The sequence below is a fragment of the Falco punctatus genome (assembly GCF_963210335.1).
Source record: "Falco punctatus genome assembly, chromosome: 10".
Taxonomy (NCBI): domain Eukaryota; kingdom Metazoa; phylum Chordata; class Aves; order Falconiformes; family Falconidae; genus Falco; species Falco punctatus.
Window position 1 is genome coordinate 27,908,714 of NC_137590.1, and position 17,563 is coordinate 27,926,276.

The 17,563-nt window shown below is 41.4% G+C and overlaps 1 protein-coding gene across 8 annotated transcripts in view; it reads right to left on the reverse strand.

Moving 5' to 3' along the window:
• Positions 1–1,829: 1,829 nt before the first annotated feature.
• TEAD1 (TEA domain transcription factor 1) overlaps positions 1,830–17,563 on the reverse strand; it is a 162,011-nt gene continuing 146,277 nt past the window's right edge. For all 8 annotated transcript variants that reach the window (XM_080404775.1, XM_080404780.1, XM_080404774.1 and 5 more), the window contains 3 exons: positions 10,317–10,457; positions 8,695–8,847; positions 1,830–7,684 (listed from right to left, as the gene is read on the reverse strand). In XM_080404775.1, the coding sequence (XP_080260901.1) occupies positions 7,571–7,684; positions 8,695–8,847; positions 10,317–10,457 (408 nt within the window). In that variant the 3' untranslated portion in view covers positions 1,830–7,570. The remainder of the gene's footprint in view (positions 7,685–8,694; positions 8,848–10,316; positions 10,458–17,563) is intronic.

Here is a 17,563-nt window from a genome sequence, read left to right on the forward strand (position 1 = left end):
CTTTCTTCCTATTTTCTCCTGTCATCAGCTTTTCATTTTCTTTGAAAAGCAACACCCTGCTGCTCATTTTTTTCAGTCACTTGCATTCCAGGTTTCTACAATTTCTTCTTCCCTCCACTCCTAGTACAGCCCCTCTACCTTTACCAAGTTTCTAGTGTCTCCAGCACAGCTCTAGCTCTCACAAAACTGCAGCAATCATGTAACAATTTACAGCCATTAACCACTTAAGTGTCACACCTCTCTACAAGGTAGGTAACTGTTCATGAACATTGCTAAGCTACTGCTGTTTGGCGTAACAGATTGTTCAGCTGTTTCTGCGGAAAGGGCCCCAGATAACAATAGTAAGGCTGCAAAAGGTCAGGGTTGGGATGAACAGCTACAGCTGCGTGTCAAACTATAGGCATCTGCTGACACACTGCTTAGCTCCGAACCCTCCTTTTACTCTCGGGTTTGTGAGCATTACACGTCTTCTGCTTTTGTGTCAGATAGGCTGTATCTTCAAACCAGTATTTTTTTTTGGAAAAAAAGTTCACAGAAAAATCCATGGATCACGTAGAGCTCATCATTCCATGCTTCACACAAAATGGCACGGAGTAACTGGTCTGTCTTCTTTGTTCCCTGCCCGTGCTGCTGTGTTCGTGTAAACCAGGGTGCTTAGTCAGGGAGAGGCTGTTGCTTCTGCTGAAGGCAGCTCGTTAATAAACTAATGGTGTGATGTTACATGGGGACTCCCAACCTGAAACGCGGTGTGACGTTTTTCCCCAAAGGTGGAAATTTTATGGTTTTTAACCTGAATTAATCAAGAAGCAGAACCTTAATTAAGAAGCAGGTTGCTTCTGAAACAGCTAACCCGCTTCAAAGGGCCAGAGCTGTATACTTAATGGGGAACAAAGAAAAGAAAACGGTCAAAACAGACCATATCTGTGCCTTGTTCTCAACCCATTCATCTTCCACATGGGGGGTGCTCTGCTGGCATTTTAAAAATGGCAGTGGAACATCTGCCACCCAAAAGGAGAATTGGGGGGTGTGAGAGGGCCATGTGGTTTATTCAAAAGCCACTGCTCCCCTTTTGAAGCAGAAGATGAGCCAGATGTACCTTTTTTTTTTTCCTCTGCCAAGTCCTGGTCATGTTTCCATTGATTTCAGTTGATCCAGGATATCGCTCTTATTCTCTTTTTCTTTACTTTCTTTTCCCCGTCCCTGGCTAGGTGGTTTCGCTTAATGAATGCGGCAGGCAAGCTGATCCTGTTTCGTCCTCTCATCATACTAGGTACAGCTGCTAGCTGAGGGGCAAGTGGTTTAAGAAAAACAAGAAATCTCTTGAAAAATGTTACATTTCTTAGGACCTCCGTTCCCGCAGAGCTCAGTTTCCTTCTGGAAGAAACGCCTCAGCGTCAGACAACTAACGTGTTCCTCAGTCAGTTCTAGTTGCCAAGTCAGTGATGTATATGATGCCATTTATTAAGTACAATTTTGATTAGGTCATTCATGCTTCTGGAATAAAGGGGGATGGGTGGCTTTTCCCATTAAAACAGTATGGTTTACATGATGTTTCAAAAAAAATCCACCCCTGTTTCTTTAGGAAGACACATAAACTAGAGGTAGGCATCTTTCTTGGTGATAGTGCATATGGACTCGCTGTTGAACGTGGTTTCCAGGTGTGCCAGCCTTGAGTGCCAGCCCTAGAGGTTTTCTACGTCCTGCCAGATGTCCACTGCACCTTCAGGTAGGTGCAGAGTATTGCTGCAAGGCCGGCCTTGTGCTACTTTGGAAAATGCTTTTGAAAGTTGCACCCAACATTAAAAAGAGATTGATGGAAGAGATTAAGATAAATGCACAAAACACTTTCATTTTCTTTATTTTCAATCGATACTGTATGAATACAAAGTTTCTAGAAAGCTACAAAAATTCTACCACTTTATCAAGAAGGCATCAAAATGTGTCACTTTGCAAAGACATGAAAACACCTGCAGTAACCGACACAAAAATAGCATTTTTAGAGTGATGAAATAATTGCACTTAACTGTCATGGATATTAAAGTTATCACACATATGTACCGCGAAAGCTAGAATACGTTTTTTTTTTTTTACAAAGCACTTTATAAAAAAATTCTCTGCACACAAAACCTATAATTTTCATATTACTATCATACTAAAGATAAATTCACTTTAAAGCCAACACTTAAAACATTTTAAACAAAAAAAGGTACCAGTACCTACACACAGACAATAACAAATACAAGAATACTGTACTGCCAAGAGGTTTGACTGAAACTCCTTTTGAAAGCTTCTGCAAATATGTTAAGAAAACATTGGAGAACATTCACTTTTTTTCAAAGAGCCTTCCCTCACTGTCTAACCTAGAGGTACTTTATCATCAAAAGGCAAGTTCTACATCAAAAGTTACCAGCAGCAGTACAATATTAAAGTAACCACTGACCATATATGAATATGCTTAAGTCACAAACCCATTTTATACACATTACACAAATAAACATAAAGTGAGAATTCCATTAAGTCATTTACAAATGTGAACAAATGCACATGGCAAAAAAACCCCAAAACAAAACAAAAACCCAACCTGTTTTACATAAAATGTACTGAAGAATTAAAGGCTATTCAGGTTTTCAATGTTATAAAATTCTTTTGTCTTTTTTTTTTTTTTTTTTCAGGCACATATTGTATTTTTTGTCTGCAGTCATGAGCCTGAATCAGAGGCCCATAAAACAAAACAAAACGAAAACAAAAACACATATTCTGTAAGGAGGTAACAGGGATCCATCTCCTTTTAGTCAACTGAGTGCATTTAAGATTTAATTTACACACTAAAACTAATTACATGATCTCAGCAAGAATGACCTGAAAAGTTAAAAGGTGAAGATGTCCAAAGTATTTCTTGTACTTTGACTTATCCAGCCTCAGTGTTTTTTAGGGGGCTAAAGATCTCGTTATGAAAGATAAGAGGGGGAAAAAGAGATCATCCTGAGAAAAGTACAAACCCGGACCCTATTATACACATCTGCTGTGTGAGCGGGCACGTGTATCCGTACGGGTCGAGTAAAGGGTAGTCGAAAGGTTTCTCAGTATGACTGATTGAGTAATCCAGGAAGAGTGTAAGGGCAACTGCTTGGGAAAGCAAGTGTGCCCTAGGACTTGCAGTGGAAAAATAAATAGCTATGGATTAGTACATCAAATGTTGTATCTGCCTTGAACTGGCCAGTTACTTACATTCAACATTAATGTACACCCTTCATTATTTCAAATAGCCTATACCGTGGAGGTTTTAACGGAAGAAGCTACTGCCAAACTTAACAAGCTGTAGCTGCGGTAGAAAGGGAAAGTGAGAAACAGGCGTGTTATCTGCAATTCCTTCAAAATAGTGGTGCAGTACCTAAATAAAATCATTTTGGAATTCAAGTAAGTACAACTACATTTGTTAGCAGTAATATTTAACAGCCCCGGATGGTACCATTATGCTTATTTTAATGAGACAGAAGTGTAGTTGATCACAAATATTGACTAGTACAGCTGAAACGTTTGGTAATAACTGAAAATATATGCTCTACCTGTGGGGCGAAAGTGTCTTTGCCCTACCTCAGTCTCATTGAGTTCAACAGGATTACTTGTCTTAGAGAGGTAAGTGAGATTTAGACCTCGAAGGAATAACAAAAATAATATTTTAGAGACGGGGAACTTGAATTATCACAATATTTACCACACAGTGTCACAATATTTCTATATATAAAAAGTTCATCTTAGTTTTCATCAAATACTTTAAAAATCAAGTTAAAATTGTATTCACAACTATATAATCCCTCTGACAGCTTTTGGTTTTGCTGATATTTGTTCTAACATTGTTTTCTTAAAATCTTGCTCCTCTTCCCATCAATTTTAGTTATCGTGTACAGTATGGCCCCCGTTCACAGAAGGTATCAAATACAGATGCATTATCAAGAGGAGCTTTTTTTATTTTTTCCAAGAAATCATCTGGGAGAAAACCAAAACAAAACAACCCTGTGTTTTGAATCGTGCTGGCCAGAGTTTCTCTAACAGCACCTTCATCCACAACCCTCACACTCAACATTTCAATGCTTAATAACACACAATTGCATTTACCCTAGCTATTCTCTGTTCCCCATGTTTTAGGCATCTGACTTTCAGCACGCACAACTTTGTAAACAAAATCTTCTGTCTAAATAAAAAAATCTTCGCAGATACCAAAATATTATTGAGGAGAACAATAAAGTCACATTTGTCCACTGTCTGAAATTCTGCAGTATATGGTTCTCTCATTATGCAGATGCACAACTGGATGAAGAGAATATAAATGTGAATAATTTTAATTTTTGTATCACAGACCAATCAGTTGCTGGTTTGCAATGCTGTCAGAAATGGCAAAACAGTAGATTATTCTTCAGCAGGTTGATCATTAGCAAAATTACTTTGCTATAAATGGTGCTCTTTTGTGAATGGAGGCCTGTAGATTCAACTTATTCCAATAAACCAAAGGCATTACGGTGATAACTAAATATTTTTGGTCTCTCTACAAATTGTCATTATTATGGCAGCACTTTTCTAAGCTGGAATTTCAAACCAAAGGCACTTTCATGCTAGAGTGCAGAAGAGTCACAATTAATTATTTGGTCATGAAATTTAAAAAGGCAGCATTTAGTAATACAATTCACTTTTCACGGAGAGCTAAGAATCTGTAACCTTTCCTTTTGGTATAGGCATTTAACTGCGCACTCGTGGGACTGACTTGTACGGAAGGTTGGTTTAGATCAAGCAGTCAAAAACGGGTTCTGTGGGAGAAAATACAGGTATTTTTAAAAATGGAACCAATTAATAAAACAATATATAAAATTTATGTTAAGAGGCTAAAGGTACTTCTAATGTAATGCTAAGGCACTGCATATTGTAATGCTTTGGCAGCTCTCAATTAAAAGGTTCCTACAAAAAAGTAACAGTAACAAGATAAGTACTTCCAGCTTACAAAAGAGCTCACAGTTTACAGGCAGCCTGTTGGACTACACACCCCACACCGAACAGTTGAAGGATTAAGGCTTTTAAGAATTAACATATACAGGGTATGGATTCATTTACAGAAGTGTAAAGAAAAGACGATGGAAGTAGTTTCCCTAATATTACATATGTGAACACCAATAAACATTGTGACTTTTTATACCCTATAGTTATGGCATATGTAGTGTGCCAGATTCTATTAAAAAAACCTGTACCTGGTCTTGCAAATTGACTTACATACTTTATATGCCTCAAAGAGTTTGCTTGTTATTAAAAAAAAAAAAAAATCACCAAAACCACAATTCAAACCCTAAATAAAAGACAACTTTAGAACAAAAAAAGTAGTTTTTGACTTGTAACACCAAGTGCTTAGAACAAAGGGCTACCATTAGGCTGTTACAATGCAGTGCTTTTCCTGATGTGATTGTTAGTGTTAAAAATGAGTGTTAAAAGAGACCTTACCATGGACATATTTTTCAGTTCAGTTCAACGGAATATAAACCAAAAGATCATCAGCCCTAACATCCACGAGCCGGTAACAGCTAGACATCACAGCAATTATCCGCCTACTAGGGTTAGATCAGAGGCAAACTAAGGAGTTTAAGCAGCCACCCTTCACCTGGGTGATGTTGGTATTGTCCCCTAACCCGGGTCCTCACCAGTGTTAAGTGTGACCGTGGTCTGACGCAGGTGTACAGCGACCCGCTACCTCACCTAGGCGAATTCTGTTCTAGATAACTCCGCAATGGGCAATTCTAACAAAGTGTTACGCAGATACAGAATATAAAAAAATAAGACTGGCTTTTTTGAAGACTAGAGCGCTGTGCCTGGGAGTAAATTCTAGACTTAAATTGTGCATGGGCGCTTCCGGGTCAAGGGCCGGGAGGAGGGGCCTGCTAACTGTTAACTTTGACTCAGGACTGCCAAAGACCTTCCCAAGAACGCTCTCTGCTCATACTTCGTGGCTGATCCTTAAGGTGGCTTGTGCTTGGCCGGGCAGCCCTCAGCCTTTCAGACAAGCGTTTTGCATGAGAACCCGCTGCTGGCCCAGCAATTGCTGAAACAACTGCTGCTCGGGCAACTGAGGGGCAGTGCTGGGGTGCAGCAGAAGGAAAGAAACTGAGCGACACTCTCTGGTGTAGCCAGGAGGAATGAGACTATTTCTCTCACATGTGCGTACCTCAGTCGCTCACACCCACATCCATGGTTCGAATCCTTACGGCATTAAAATGTCTCCAGCTGTACTTCACTTCCTGGAGTCGTCCCTGAATATATTAGAAGGATGAATATACTACCACATCCAGATGCAAAACGACATCAGACCCCACGTGGTACGTACGTGTCTGTTTCGTATAAGGTCTTTGACAGTCAGAACTGGAGAGACAACTGGGAGAGGTTTAAGAGCACCATGATAAAGAGGAAAAGGAGAAAAAAAATATCTCCACTTTCCAATCTTCTTTGCCTGATGGTGGTTCTGATTTTCTAGCGTCTCATAGATATTAAAGCTGCTGATCCTTTCAGGTGTGTACGTGTTCTTCTTTCAACCACATTAGTGTTTTGCTTTCAGTTTACGAATTACTCGATGCTGTCGCAATGTCAGTTGTTTCCATTCATCTGTTAATTTCAGAGTTGCAAGTTTTTCGCTCAACTTACTAGAAAACATAGTTGTCCATATAAAATATAACTGCACACACAAGACTACATATAATGCAAGTCTAAATCTTCAGTATTTACCTACTTATTGCAAAATGAGCCATCTTTTTCATTAAATAATCAAATTTTCATATTAGTACAATACAACTTTATACTCTTTTAAAATACACTAGATATGTTAGGGATAAGGGATGATGTTTTCTTTCTCTGCAATACCTGTTTGAAAGTTTAATGGATTAGAAGATTAGTTTTAGCGTTGAGAAAAAAATACAAAATTTGCCTAATTTTAGGACCTGTCTGTTTCTATCAGGCATTTCTTAAGGCTATATTTTTCATTTGGTTTCAAACAGAAAAACGTTTCATTTTAAAAAATAATTTAGTGAATTACATTCGTCCATATCTTCCACCCTAATTAGTTACAAAGATAATTCTATAAAGATTATTAACTTTGTGTACTCATTTACAGTTATAGCTAAAGATTCATTTCAATTTCACTTGCATTGTAAAACAAGTATTTCATGTTGGAAAAAAACCCAAAATAAATTCTTATAAATGCTGTCAGTTTTTCCCCATGGCAAATGCTCTGTCATACATTTTTCTATCAGAATTAAAAATAGGCCTCCACAGACAGAGGCATTAGGTTCTTAAATACAGTCTTCCCAAAGAACTGTGGTTTACAAATTTGAAGAACACTTAGTTTTAGAAATAATTTTTACAACTGTACCAGAATTTCACAGCTACAATTATATATGAACACATTAAAAATGACTTCACTAAAACAGGATTTAGAAAAATGTGGGTGAAAGTTGGGCCAGAGGCACTGCCACTTAGTGTTGAGGTTTACAGTCTGTGTTTTGATAAAGAAGTGAAATGAAGTGTATATATAAATAACTGCTCAGTCCTTTACAAGCCTGTAGATATGATGCTGTGCTCCATGTTCGCTGTTCGACACTTCAAATACACAAGCCATGCAGAGCAGGGTTTCTTGCGTATCCCTGTTTGTTACAACCTGTTTCAGGGGAAGGAAGAGTTAAACAATACATTACAAACGTGGAAACACCAGGGCCAAAGCAAGAAATAACTGGCTTAATTTGGACAACCTTTAGAAGTGGCCATTTGGGATGCGTGTCTGCGTGCCCTCTCGTTGGCAATGTAAATGCTCTCCGCAACCACCACGCTCACACGCTGCGCTCTGGGGCTGAGCTGCGGGCGCAGGCTCCCCGCGGAGGGCACCAGGATGCAGCCCACCGCCCACCGCGGCTGCTCGGCCAGGAGCCTCCATCGCGTGGTCCGGGCTCAGCCTTCCCCAGCCTGAGCCCGCTGCCGCAGAGAGAAACCGGCACGCCCCTGTCACCTTGTGCTGGCTGGCCGAGTGGCAGCTGAGCAGGGAGCGCGTGGCTCTGTGCTGGTGGCCCTGCCTCTTCCCCATGCCACCACCCCTTGGGCCTGCCCGAATCCTACGGTGGCAGCAGCGCACGGCTCCACAGGCTTGGCTGAGGTGTCACCGCAAAGCCCCAGTGAAAACAAGTTGGGCAACTGGATGAAACTGGCTTAAAGGCCACCATGTGCACCATTCTTCATGCTTTATATCACCTGTGGGGCGTCACCATTACAGCCTGCTTTCCTGGCCCAAGAACTAATTAACACCACTGACATCTGCAGTATTATAACTGACATCTCAGTAAGAACACATTAGATGAATGGGATGGTTCAAAGTTACTGCCTCAGGCTCTCGACAAACACCAAATAGAGACTTGTATGAAAAAAAGAGAGAAGTAAGCTGAATTTCTGGAGAGTAACAAAGACGTTTGTTCATGTTCTCAGCCAGCTTAGCCTTTTCATCCTTAGCGCCTGTAGTGCACAATTCCAAGAGTATTACTCTGAAGTCAGTGAGGTGATTTATTTAGTAAGCAACGTGACTAAAGGACTCTGAAACTGCTTCTAAATATTGCAAGTTAAGCAAGCCATACAAAGCCTGAGAGTATTTTAGAAATGGAAAAATAAAAAGTGAGTCCATACCAATAAAATTGTAAAATTTTCCAACACGCTGTTCATCATGTATTTCTCTGGTAAATGCTTCAGCTTGTGTATGAAGTTGATCATATATTCACACATTGGAGAGCGATTTATTCTGTACACGAATCGGCCGTTTTCAAACCTTGCATATTCAGTCTAATAAAAAAAAAAAAAAAAGAGCATTTACAATTCAAAAATAGCAAAAAAGTGAATAATAAATCTGGGGTTTTTTTTCTTCCTTTGTGTAGACAGAAAAAAGAGAAAGTGGCTCTCAGACACACAGGCAGGCCTACTTGCTAACTCCCTGCCTGAGCTATGCAGTGCCTTGCTAAATATTCAAGGATCCTTAATTATTAAGTTATAATATCATTACTTGTTCACTAACTTATGAATTAAAAAAACTGAACAAATGAGGATTACATAAAGGTAAGTCCAAGTCAAGTAAAAGTGACTTAAGCTGAAAGCTTTGTGGTAAGATGATTGTACATCATTTCAGGGCAACTGTCTGCAAAGGAAACAGCAAAAATAAGCTTGTATGTTTATGCATAAATACACACATAAACATAGCTACATTATTGCATGATTTAACAGGCAATTTATGAATTACAGAAAGATGCAAGACTGCAGCTGGAAGAAACCCAGTCTGATTTAGATTGCAGGGTCTCAGAGGGGCTGAAGGAGGGTAAGGCTGTGACTTTGGACTCCTGCTGCCCAGCTACCAATTGGTCAGATGAGCTTCTCAGCGGCTTGTGGGTTTTTTTTTTAGCTTTCTCTCAGCTTGAAAAAATGGAAATTATGGAAAAAAATTTATGGTCACTATGCACAGAAAACATATTTAGTATAAGAAGAACAAAAACAGTGAGCAGGACATCCATAAAGGGCTCAGCCTGCAGCTCTCGGCTAAAATTCCCATACAGAAACTGTACTGCAGGTAAAAGATGTGGGCGTAGGGCTTAGGACACCGAAGACAAGTCGAATAGCTGCCATACCATTGTACAAAAGGCCAACCAGCTACCTGAGCATGCCATACAACCCTGTGCTTTGAAAAGAAAAGGTGAAAAATAAGTCACAGCCCTTGTGTGTTAAAACAATACACAACTTTGTATCCAAAAGCTGCTGGTGACTGGAGAAAGCATGCTGGCCTTTGCGTAAAGATAAAATAAGCATGGGGACAGATGAAGCGTAGCACACCATCCATTGCTATAAAATGTTTAAAAATCTAGATGACAGAGAGTAGCTTGGCACTGTAGTGTGGTTCCAAACAGGCTACATGGCTGGCCAGGTGGTTGGAAATGGGAACAAAAGCATTTTTTGCTTCAGCTCTTTTCTGCCAGGTGATGGAGGAGGAGGCGGCACCAGCGTCAGCTGCAGGCTCCCCACCAAAGGGTGCCACAGGTGGGGTAGCGGGGGGTCTGCAAAGAGCAGGGAACTGTAGTGTCACCATGCACACCGTGATTTAAAATGGACCCAAACACTGCTGGGAGGGAAAATACTCTTTCAGGAAGGCTTAGAGGAAGGACGGAAAAGCCAGACAAGAGCAAAGTAAAGACGAGAGCGAGAGAAAAGCCTAAGTAACATGAAAGGGAACCAGAGCATCATCTTACACATCCTATCACAACACCCACCTCTACTTTTTCTACTACTTGCTTTCCAAATGAGCAGACTTTGGTGGAACAGGTGATTGTCATGTTTTCTGAGCTCTCGTACTGACTAGTGACTCCATAAAATGCTCCTGTATCATCTTGAATGTTGCAGTTTAAGTCAGCCTGTTGGGAAAAAGTAATAGATGCTGAAGATTTTATTTTTCATTTGACAATGTCAGTAGCACAAGCTATAATTAGCTCACCGTTCTTTTCAGCGACAGTGGAAAAAGCCTGTCAGGAAAGTACCTGCCTAATTGTTGCAGTAAAAACCTTAGGGAAGTGGCAATTCCTTCAAACTTTACAAAACAGAAGACAACCCAGTATTTCCCTGGGCTACAGGTGACGTTCTTGTCTGGCAAATAGCTGACGATGTCCCTGGAGCAAGGGGAGTGAGCACCTGCGAGAAGCCTTGCTCCAGAGCTGACTCCTCTGGAGGGAACCTGCCCTGTGGCCTCAAATCCTGCTCCCGAGGGACCATAGTTCACTTTCTCCTTTTCCTTTCTTACAGCAATGAAATCCTCATGGGACAGGGCAACAGCTGAGCAACACAGGAATCGATCACCAACAAGATTCTGACAAGCCGTATGGTCCTGGTTCAGCAAAATACTTGACTTCAGGAGCTGTGTGATGCAACTCAGCGGCCTCCCCTGGGCTGCGCGCGGAGCCCTGCCTGCCCCACCAATAAAATCCTACTGGCGGTATGTGATTTCTTTCAGTGTTTCTCTGCAGCCTGAACCACGATCCAGCTGCCTTTGATATCTAGCAACAGAGACTGAGACTTGCAGGATCAAGTGAGGAACGGTGCTACCTTTAATTATTTATATCCCAAGCCAAGTCCTGCGCACAGCAGGATTAATTTGTCTACAAAGCAACAGCACAGGTCACATGCTGAATGCGGCCTCCCCAGGGCTGCCGCGGCACCGAAGCTGTTCTGCCACTGTGCTCTTTGTCATCATGAATCCATTTTCAAAAGCCCTCAACTTAAAAGAGCACCAATATGGACATGGGCAGAGTCTAGGGATAGCCACAGCTGGATTTGTTGATTCAGGCATTAGCTCTGCTGACATCTTCGGTGCCCAAGAAGAAAGTGGGCAGGGTTTTCTTTTTATGTGGAAATAGCTGATCAGCTACTGCAGTGTAACGTCTAAGAATCGCCTGAATTTTTAACTTGCTCCGAGATGAGCATTTTAGCTGGGAAATGCACTTTTGCAGCTGTTGTACTTGCAAGTCTAGCTCTGCTTGCTTTTAGTGCTGATACAGAAATGTAACACAAAAATTTTGACAGATACCTTTGTGCCTACCTTGAGACTTTTAAAAAAAGCCAGTTTACAGGTACCTTTATTTACTAGTTAGCGTGGAACGTTTATAATCCTGCCTTCGCTATAGTTCAGGCCATTTGTAACTGCTATTTAATTTTTAACTAGGCAACAACTCATTAATTCTACTTGGTGTCTACAGTCCTTATTTGCGGTACAACATTCTGAGGCAATATGCTGATAATAGCACATACTGAGCTAGTCTGTGGTATGAAGAAGACACAGGTCTAAGATTACTTCGGGTTGGCTTTGGTAAATTAATCAGCGGAGAAGTCTCCTGAGGTTTACACACAGTAACACAAACAGCCCTATAGTCACGTATTTTGCATAACAGAAAGAAATCCTATCGCTATTACACCTTGTTTCTTGCACGTGTTTTGCATGAAGTCAGCAGTTAATGTTTAATGTACATCTAAAGCAGTGTGTTCACAGTGAGCTAAAAGAAATTGTTCCAAGCTAATAGTAAATATGCAATTTGCCACCGCAGCTGGCTTGCAATCAAAACATGACAAATGGCGAAACATGGCAAACTGTAGCAGCCATCAGCCATGCTACAGCTGCTTCACCGGAATTTCTCAAGAATATGGACTTCTGATAAAACAATTCCATTGTCGTAAATAACAGTAACAATAATAGTAGTAGTAACCTCTTAAAAAGTGCTTGTTCCTGCCGCTACTACAACTACAGTTTGACTGTCAAAACATTTTCTTTTTTTCCTTTCAGTTACGAGCAAAGTATTTTAGAAATCATAACTAAAACTCTCCTCACACTTTCATGTTTTCAAGAGTCAATCGCATAGACCTTACATTTCAAGCTGCAACTCTAAACAACTGTTTATAGAGTTAAACCCCCCAACTTTTTATTTGCTGCCTTCTGATTTTGAAGCCTGCTGAAAAAAACCTATCAAATTGTTGTATTTACATGCTGACATTTAACCTGGAAAAGTAACACATGTGGCCATCTGGCGCCCTGTTGATCACTCCCACAGCTCTTCCAGCTCTTGCTGAAAACACCAGGAGTCCTGTGTACACAAAAAATACGGGCTGGGGCCCTGACGTCTGAATGAGGAACACTTGAAATTATCACTCAAATGTCAGATTATTATATTGCTAATATACTTGCTAATTATTTTGTTAAAGCTTACATAGTAAGAGGTTTGCCTAATCACATACACCCGAAAGCAAAATTATATTTCTTGAACTGACCAAAGCAGGCCACAATTAAAATTCAGGTGGTTCCCCCCCCAAAAGAAAGGTTATGAGACTACCAAGAAAACCCCAAAAGGCTGTGCTAGTGATGGGCACTGCTGCGGCTGTGAGAGCTGTTAGCTGTAGCTCTGAGCAGGACTCAGGTGATGTGTTAGCCCAGCACTCAGTTTTAGCAGGCTCCTTACTACAGTATTGATTCCAGTTTTTGTGTCTACATTTTAGAAAGGATGTTGGAAAATTGGAAAGCGTTCAGAAAAGAGTTACAAGAATGATTTCAGGTCTGGAAAACATCCTTTGTAGTGAATGACTAATGAAACTCCATCTACTTACTTTTTCCAAGGGAAGTTTTTCCACGACTTTGTCATAGCCTACAAGTTGCTACATGGGGAAGAGTCTTCTGATAGATTAAATCTTGCAGAAACGGACATTAAAAGACAGAAAGCTAAAGCTACACAAAAGCTAAATGGCAAGATTAAATGCTACAAGGCAGAGGCCGGTAACCCTGATGGCAACGAAACGCCGGCATAACTTTCAGATGTGGTAGAATCACCATTACTCGGGGTCTTTTTTAACCACGCTAGCTAGCTAACCAACAGGGATGCTCCCAGTCAAGTAGGCTTATTGTCCGGAGGCAGACATCACTTAGTAAGGTTCACTGCCTACATTACAGAAGAGGCAGGACTAGATAAATATAGTAATAACAAAATTGAAATATAGGAATGTATCTTATTAACCTTCATTAACCTCTTCCTTATAATTTCCCTTTTCAATGATCCCTGTGAAAAGCATGACAATAGTCAGGCTTCTGGAGCGCTGTGCTCACAGCCTCTCGCACTGCAGCCAGCTTTGTCTCATTATTTCCTCGGTTCTCTGTCTCTGGCTCTTCTCTTGCGCTTCAGACAGAGCCTGCAAGCCCTCCTGGGCTGTAAACCAGCTTTCCCTCCTGTACAGCTTCCCATGTGACTACGCTCTGACCCGTGGCTCCAGGAATTAGGGGTGGTGAGCGCAATTGTAGCATGTGCAGACAAATAACCTTTTGAATGATGATTTCAAACATATTGGCATGATTTCAAATACTATGGCATTTCAAATATTATGGTATGCTCACATGTGATGAACAGGCGTCCATTTACTCACTGAATTTGAAAATACAAGATCAATGCAATTTAGGAAAAAGAACCTCAACAACTTAAAACCACAAGTGGAATATATATATATATATTACTTTCAAGAGTAAAACTCTAATTTGGCTTTATTTCTAAAAGCTGAGATTTATATTAGCTGAATGCATTTGAGGGCGGGAGAGGCACTCAGCTTTCTGGCACCCTGTCTACAGTGGTTGTGTAACAGCCTGATTAATTCATTAATAAAGCATAGCTTGTTAATGGGTAGCGCTGAAAAATTACATATTAAAAGCACCAAGCGTTCAACATGCTGCATGGAGAAGCCTCTGCCAGTGTGCCAGAGCAAGCACCAAAACAGAGCTGGCTGCAACCAAAATGAAGAGTAAAAAACCAAATAAAAATATCTCCACATTCACTTCAGCAGAGCTCTCAGGCTCTGTGTTAAAGGCAGGGGGCAGAGGGTAAAGCGCTTGTGTAATAATAACAGCTTTGGCTAACAAAAAAGCAACTCCAGCAAAAATTGCTGAGAAGAGTCTAAATTCTTCCTGCTGAGTAGAAGGAAAACAGCACCTACTGGAAACAGTGGGATTTGGGGAGGGCCGGAACAATTTACACTGGCATTCAGTAGTTAACATTAAGCACATAAGGTCACTTATTAACGACATATAGGTTTTAACAACTGCTGACTGCAGGGAGGTGTGTTACTCATATGACCGCATCGTACCTCCCCTCCTCCTCTCCAAAGAGCGATCAAAGAGCAGAGATTCCAAATTGTGAAGCAATTTTTTCCAACAGGAGCATCTGGATTGTTGGCACGTTTCGCCGCGCGTTACAGTGCAGCTCAGGAATTGCGCCCAGGTCTGCCACATGGTTGGGCTTGTGATGGACAGGCCAAGCTGCTCCGGCTGCCCAGCTGCTCGGCCCCTTCCACTCATTAGCCTGCCTCCAGCGCTAATGCCCCCGCATCAGTTTGCGGAGGGGTCCTCCACGGGCACCACGTGAGCTCCCAGTGCCAAGAGGGTTGTGATGGGGAAAAGAAAATGGATGTCTGCTTTCTTCCATATCTAATTTGTTTTGCATGCATTTGCATGCTGGCCATAGACCCATTCACACTACAGATCCCGTTTGTGAGCTGCAGATGATTTGCCAGTCAGAGCTGGCAAGAGTGCGTGTGTGTGTGTGGAGGGAAATCCAAGATTCTAGATTATGCAATATAAATGACACGTAAAAATAGAAAGGAAAAAAAAAAAAGGCAGTAGCCACAATTGTGCGTGTGTGAGTGAAGGGCACAAAGAATCTCTGGACCTTTTAAGATGGTTGGAGGCACTTGGGGATAAATTCAGGAGGGGGTGGGAGGAGACCACAGGCGCAAGCCATTTCTGAACACTGATTACATGGGTAAATTGTTTGTTCCAGTGCATCACAAAGAGAAGGAGCATTATTTTTCATGCCACAGCTGTTTTGAATAAGAATAGGAATAAACTTAACTATCCTCCTCATGTTACTTACCACTAATTATGGCATATATTTACATCTATAAAACAGTGAAATTTTGGGGGACATAATTTAATGCCCCTTTATTGTGTAGATTCCTTTATTTCCATCCCACATTTGAATTTCAAAAATGTTTAGGACTTCAAAGCATCTTTAAAAGCTTGCCCTAATTATAATATGCATTACTTTCTAAAACTCCTAGTTTGCATTGCAGATTCCTGCAAATAGAGGCATTCATTTTAAACATCAATTAATATTGTCCATGCATCTTCAGATGAGTTTGGGTCTTTATTTCAGAGTTACACTGGGCTGTGACTAAGCTTTCCTCAGTTTGAAGGGTAGTTCAAGCTACTGCAGACATTAAAAATTAAGCCAATGGATCAGACCAGGAGAAAGCCCAACAGCCCAATGTTGAGTTATATCAGCTGGTTTTTTTTTCCTGTGTCACTAATTAGAAAACAGCCCTCCTCCTTTCAGATGTATTTGCTCCCTGTATCTGTTCCTGTATCTGCATTGGCAGTGTCAGAGACACAAGACCCGTGGCCACGTTACCCAAGGTGTGCTCACCCCAGCACAAAGGATCCCGACGCAGGCACGCACCCACTGCACAAGACTGTAGGTTACTGAGGTCCTTTCTCAAGTCACAAACCCAGTTGAAGTACAAACTAACCGACAGGTATGCTGACGTCGCTCAGAATAAGATTAGATGGCGTGGGTCATACCTCATTGTTTTACATAGATGGGGGTTATCCTGCTAGTGACTGAGGTAACACAGGCAGGATTGTGCACTCAACCTGCATCCAGGGAAAGGGTTCATCTGCTGATATTCTGCAGCCTTGTCTGAACTCCGCATCACTGTTCTAGGAAATTATTTTTACAATTATTTAAGAAAATTTATTTTTGTTTTCATTTTATGTCCCTGTAATCTCTGGTTTCCTATCACTGTCACACATCACTAGTACGTTGTTCCTCACTTGCTCATTGCACTGAGCACACAACGTAGCAAGTAAAGTTCCTTCCATGTATTACTGTACAAGCCTGTCCCTGGGGTGACTCCCCTGAACTCTCTGGTTCCCAGTGACTACCTGGGATAAACAGAAGAAAAGTGACCGTGTTCAAGGTGCAAGACAAGGATCAGGAAACTGCTTTGCAGGGCGGGAAGGCTGGGTGGTTGAGGTGGTGGAAAAGGAGAGGCCTTTTCCTTTTACACCTCCTGTGCTGTTAGGTAGGAAGAGGCCCAAACGTGTGACATCCAGATGTGTCACCAGGACTGAGGCCAGAACTCATCTGTTCCCAGCATCAGGTTGTCTCTCACAGGAGATACAATCTATATGAACCAATAAACCTCTGCAGAGCAAAACAACACGTTGCTTTGTACTCTGTACCTGTCATGCTTTGCAAAGTCTACACCACAACTGCCAAATGTCTTCTTGCAAGATCCCAGACCTTTCCCTCCCACTTCTTTGTATTCCAGCCTTATTACCTTTAGCACAGGGAAAACCATGCTGCTGAGAAGCCTGAAGCAGAACTAAATGGGAAAGAGGAGTACTCTTTCCGGTTACCAGAGCTAAGCCGCTTTCTGCCTTAGTCATCCTCAACGCAAGTGCTCCTCTCTGATCTTCCTGCTTCCCGTCTTTCCTTTCCACACTAGATTTAATGTCTGAACAAAATACCCTTTGTGCTTCCTCCAGCAACCTGCTGACTTCTCTTTAAATCCGTTTACAGGCTCACCATCCCTTCTGGCATCAAATCCTTACCTTCGCTTTCAAGCTTCGACATGCCATGACACCCGCCTGCTTTCCTTCTCTGGTTTCCCTTGACTTCTTTCATTCATAGTCTCTCATTTTCTTTTGTTGATTCTCCTGACAGTGCTTTCTCACCTGTACCTACTTTCACTACACAAATTCATGTTCCTCTTTTACTCACGTTACAATCAAATTCCACCAAATGCAGGTTGTGCCTGGACACCGATGCTAGGATCCACCAGCTTACAGCGCCGAGCAAACTATCGATGGTTTAATGATAATGAAGGGAGAAGAGAACAGGAAGGGTGGGAAAGGGGAAATGGTTAAATAAAGAGCGAGAGA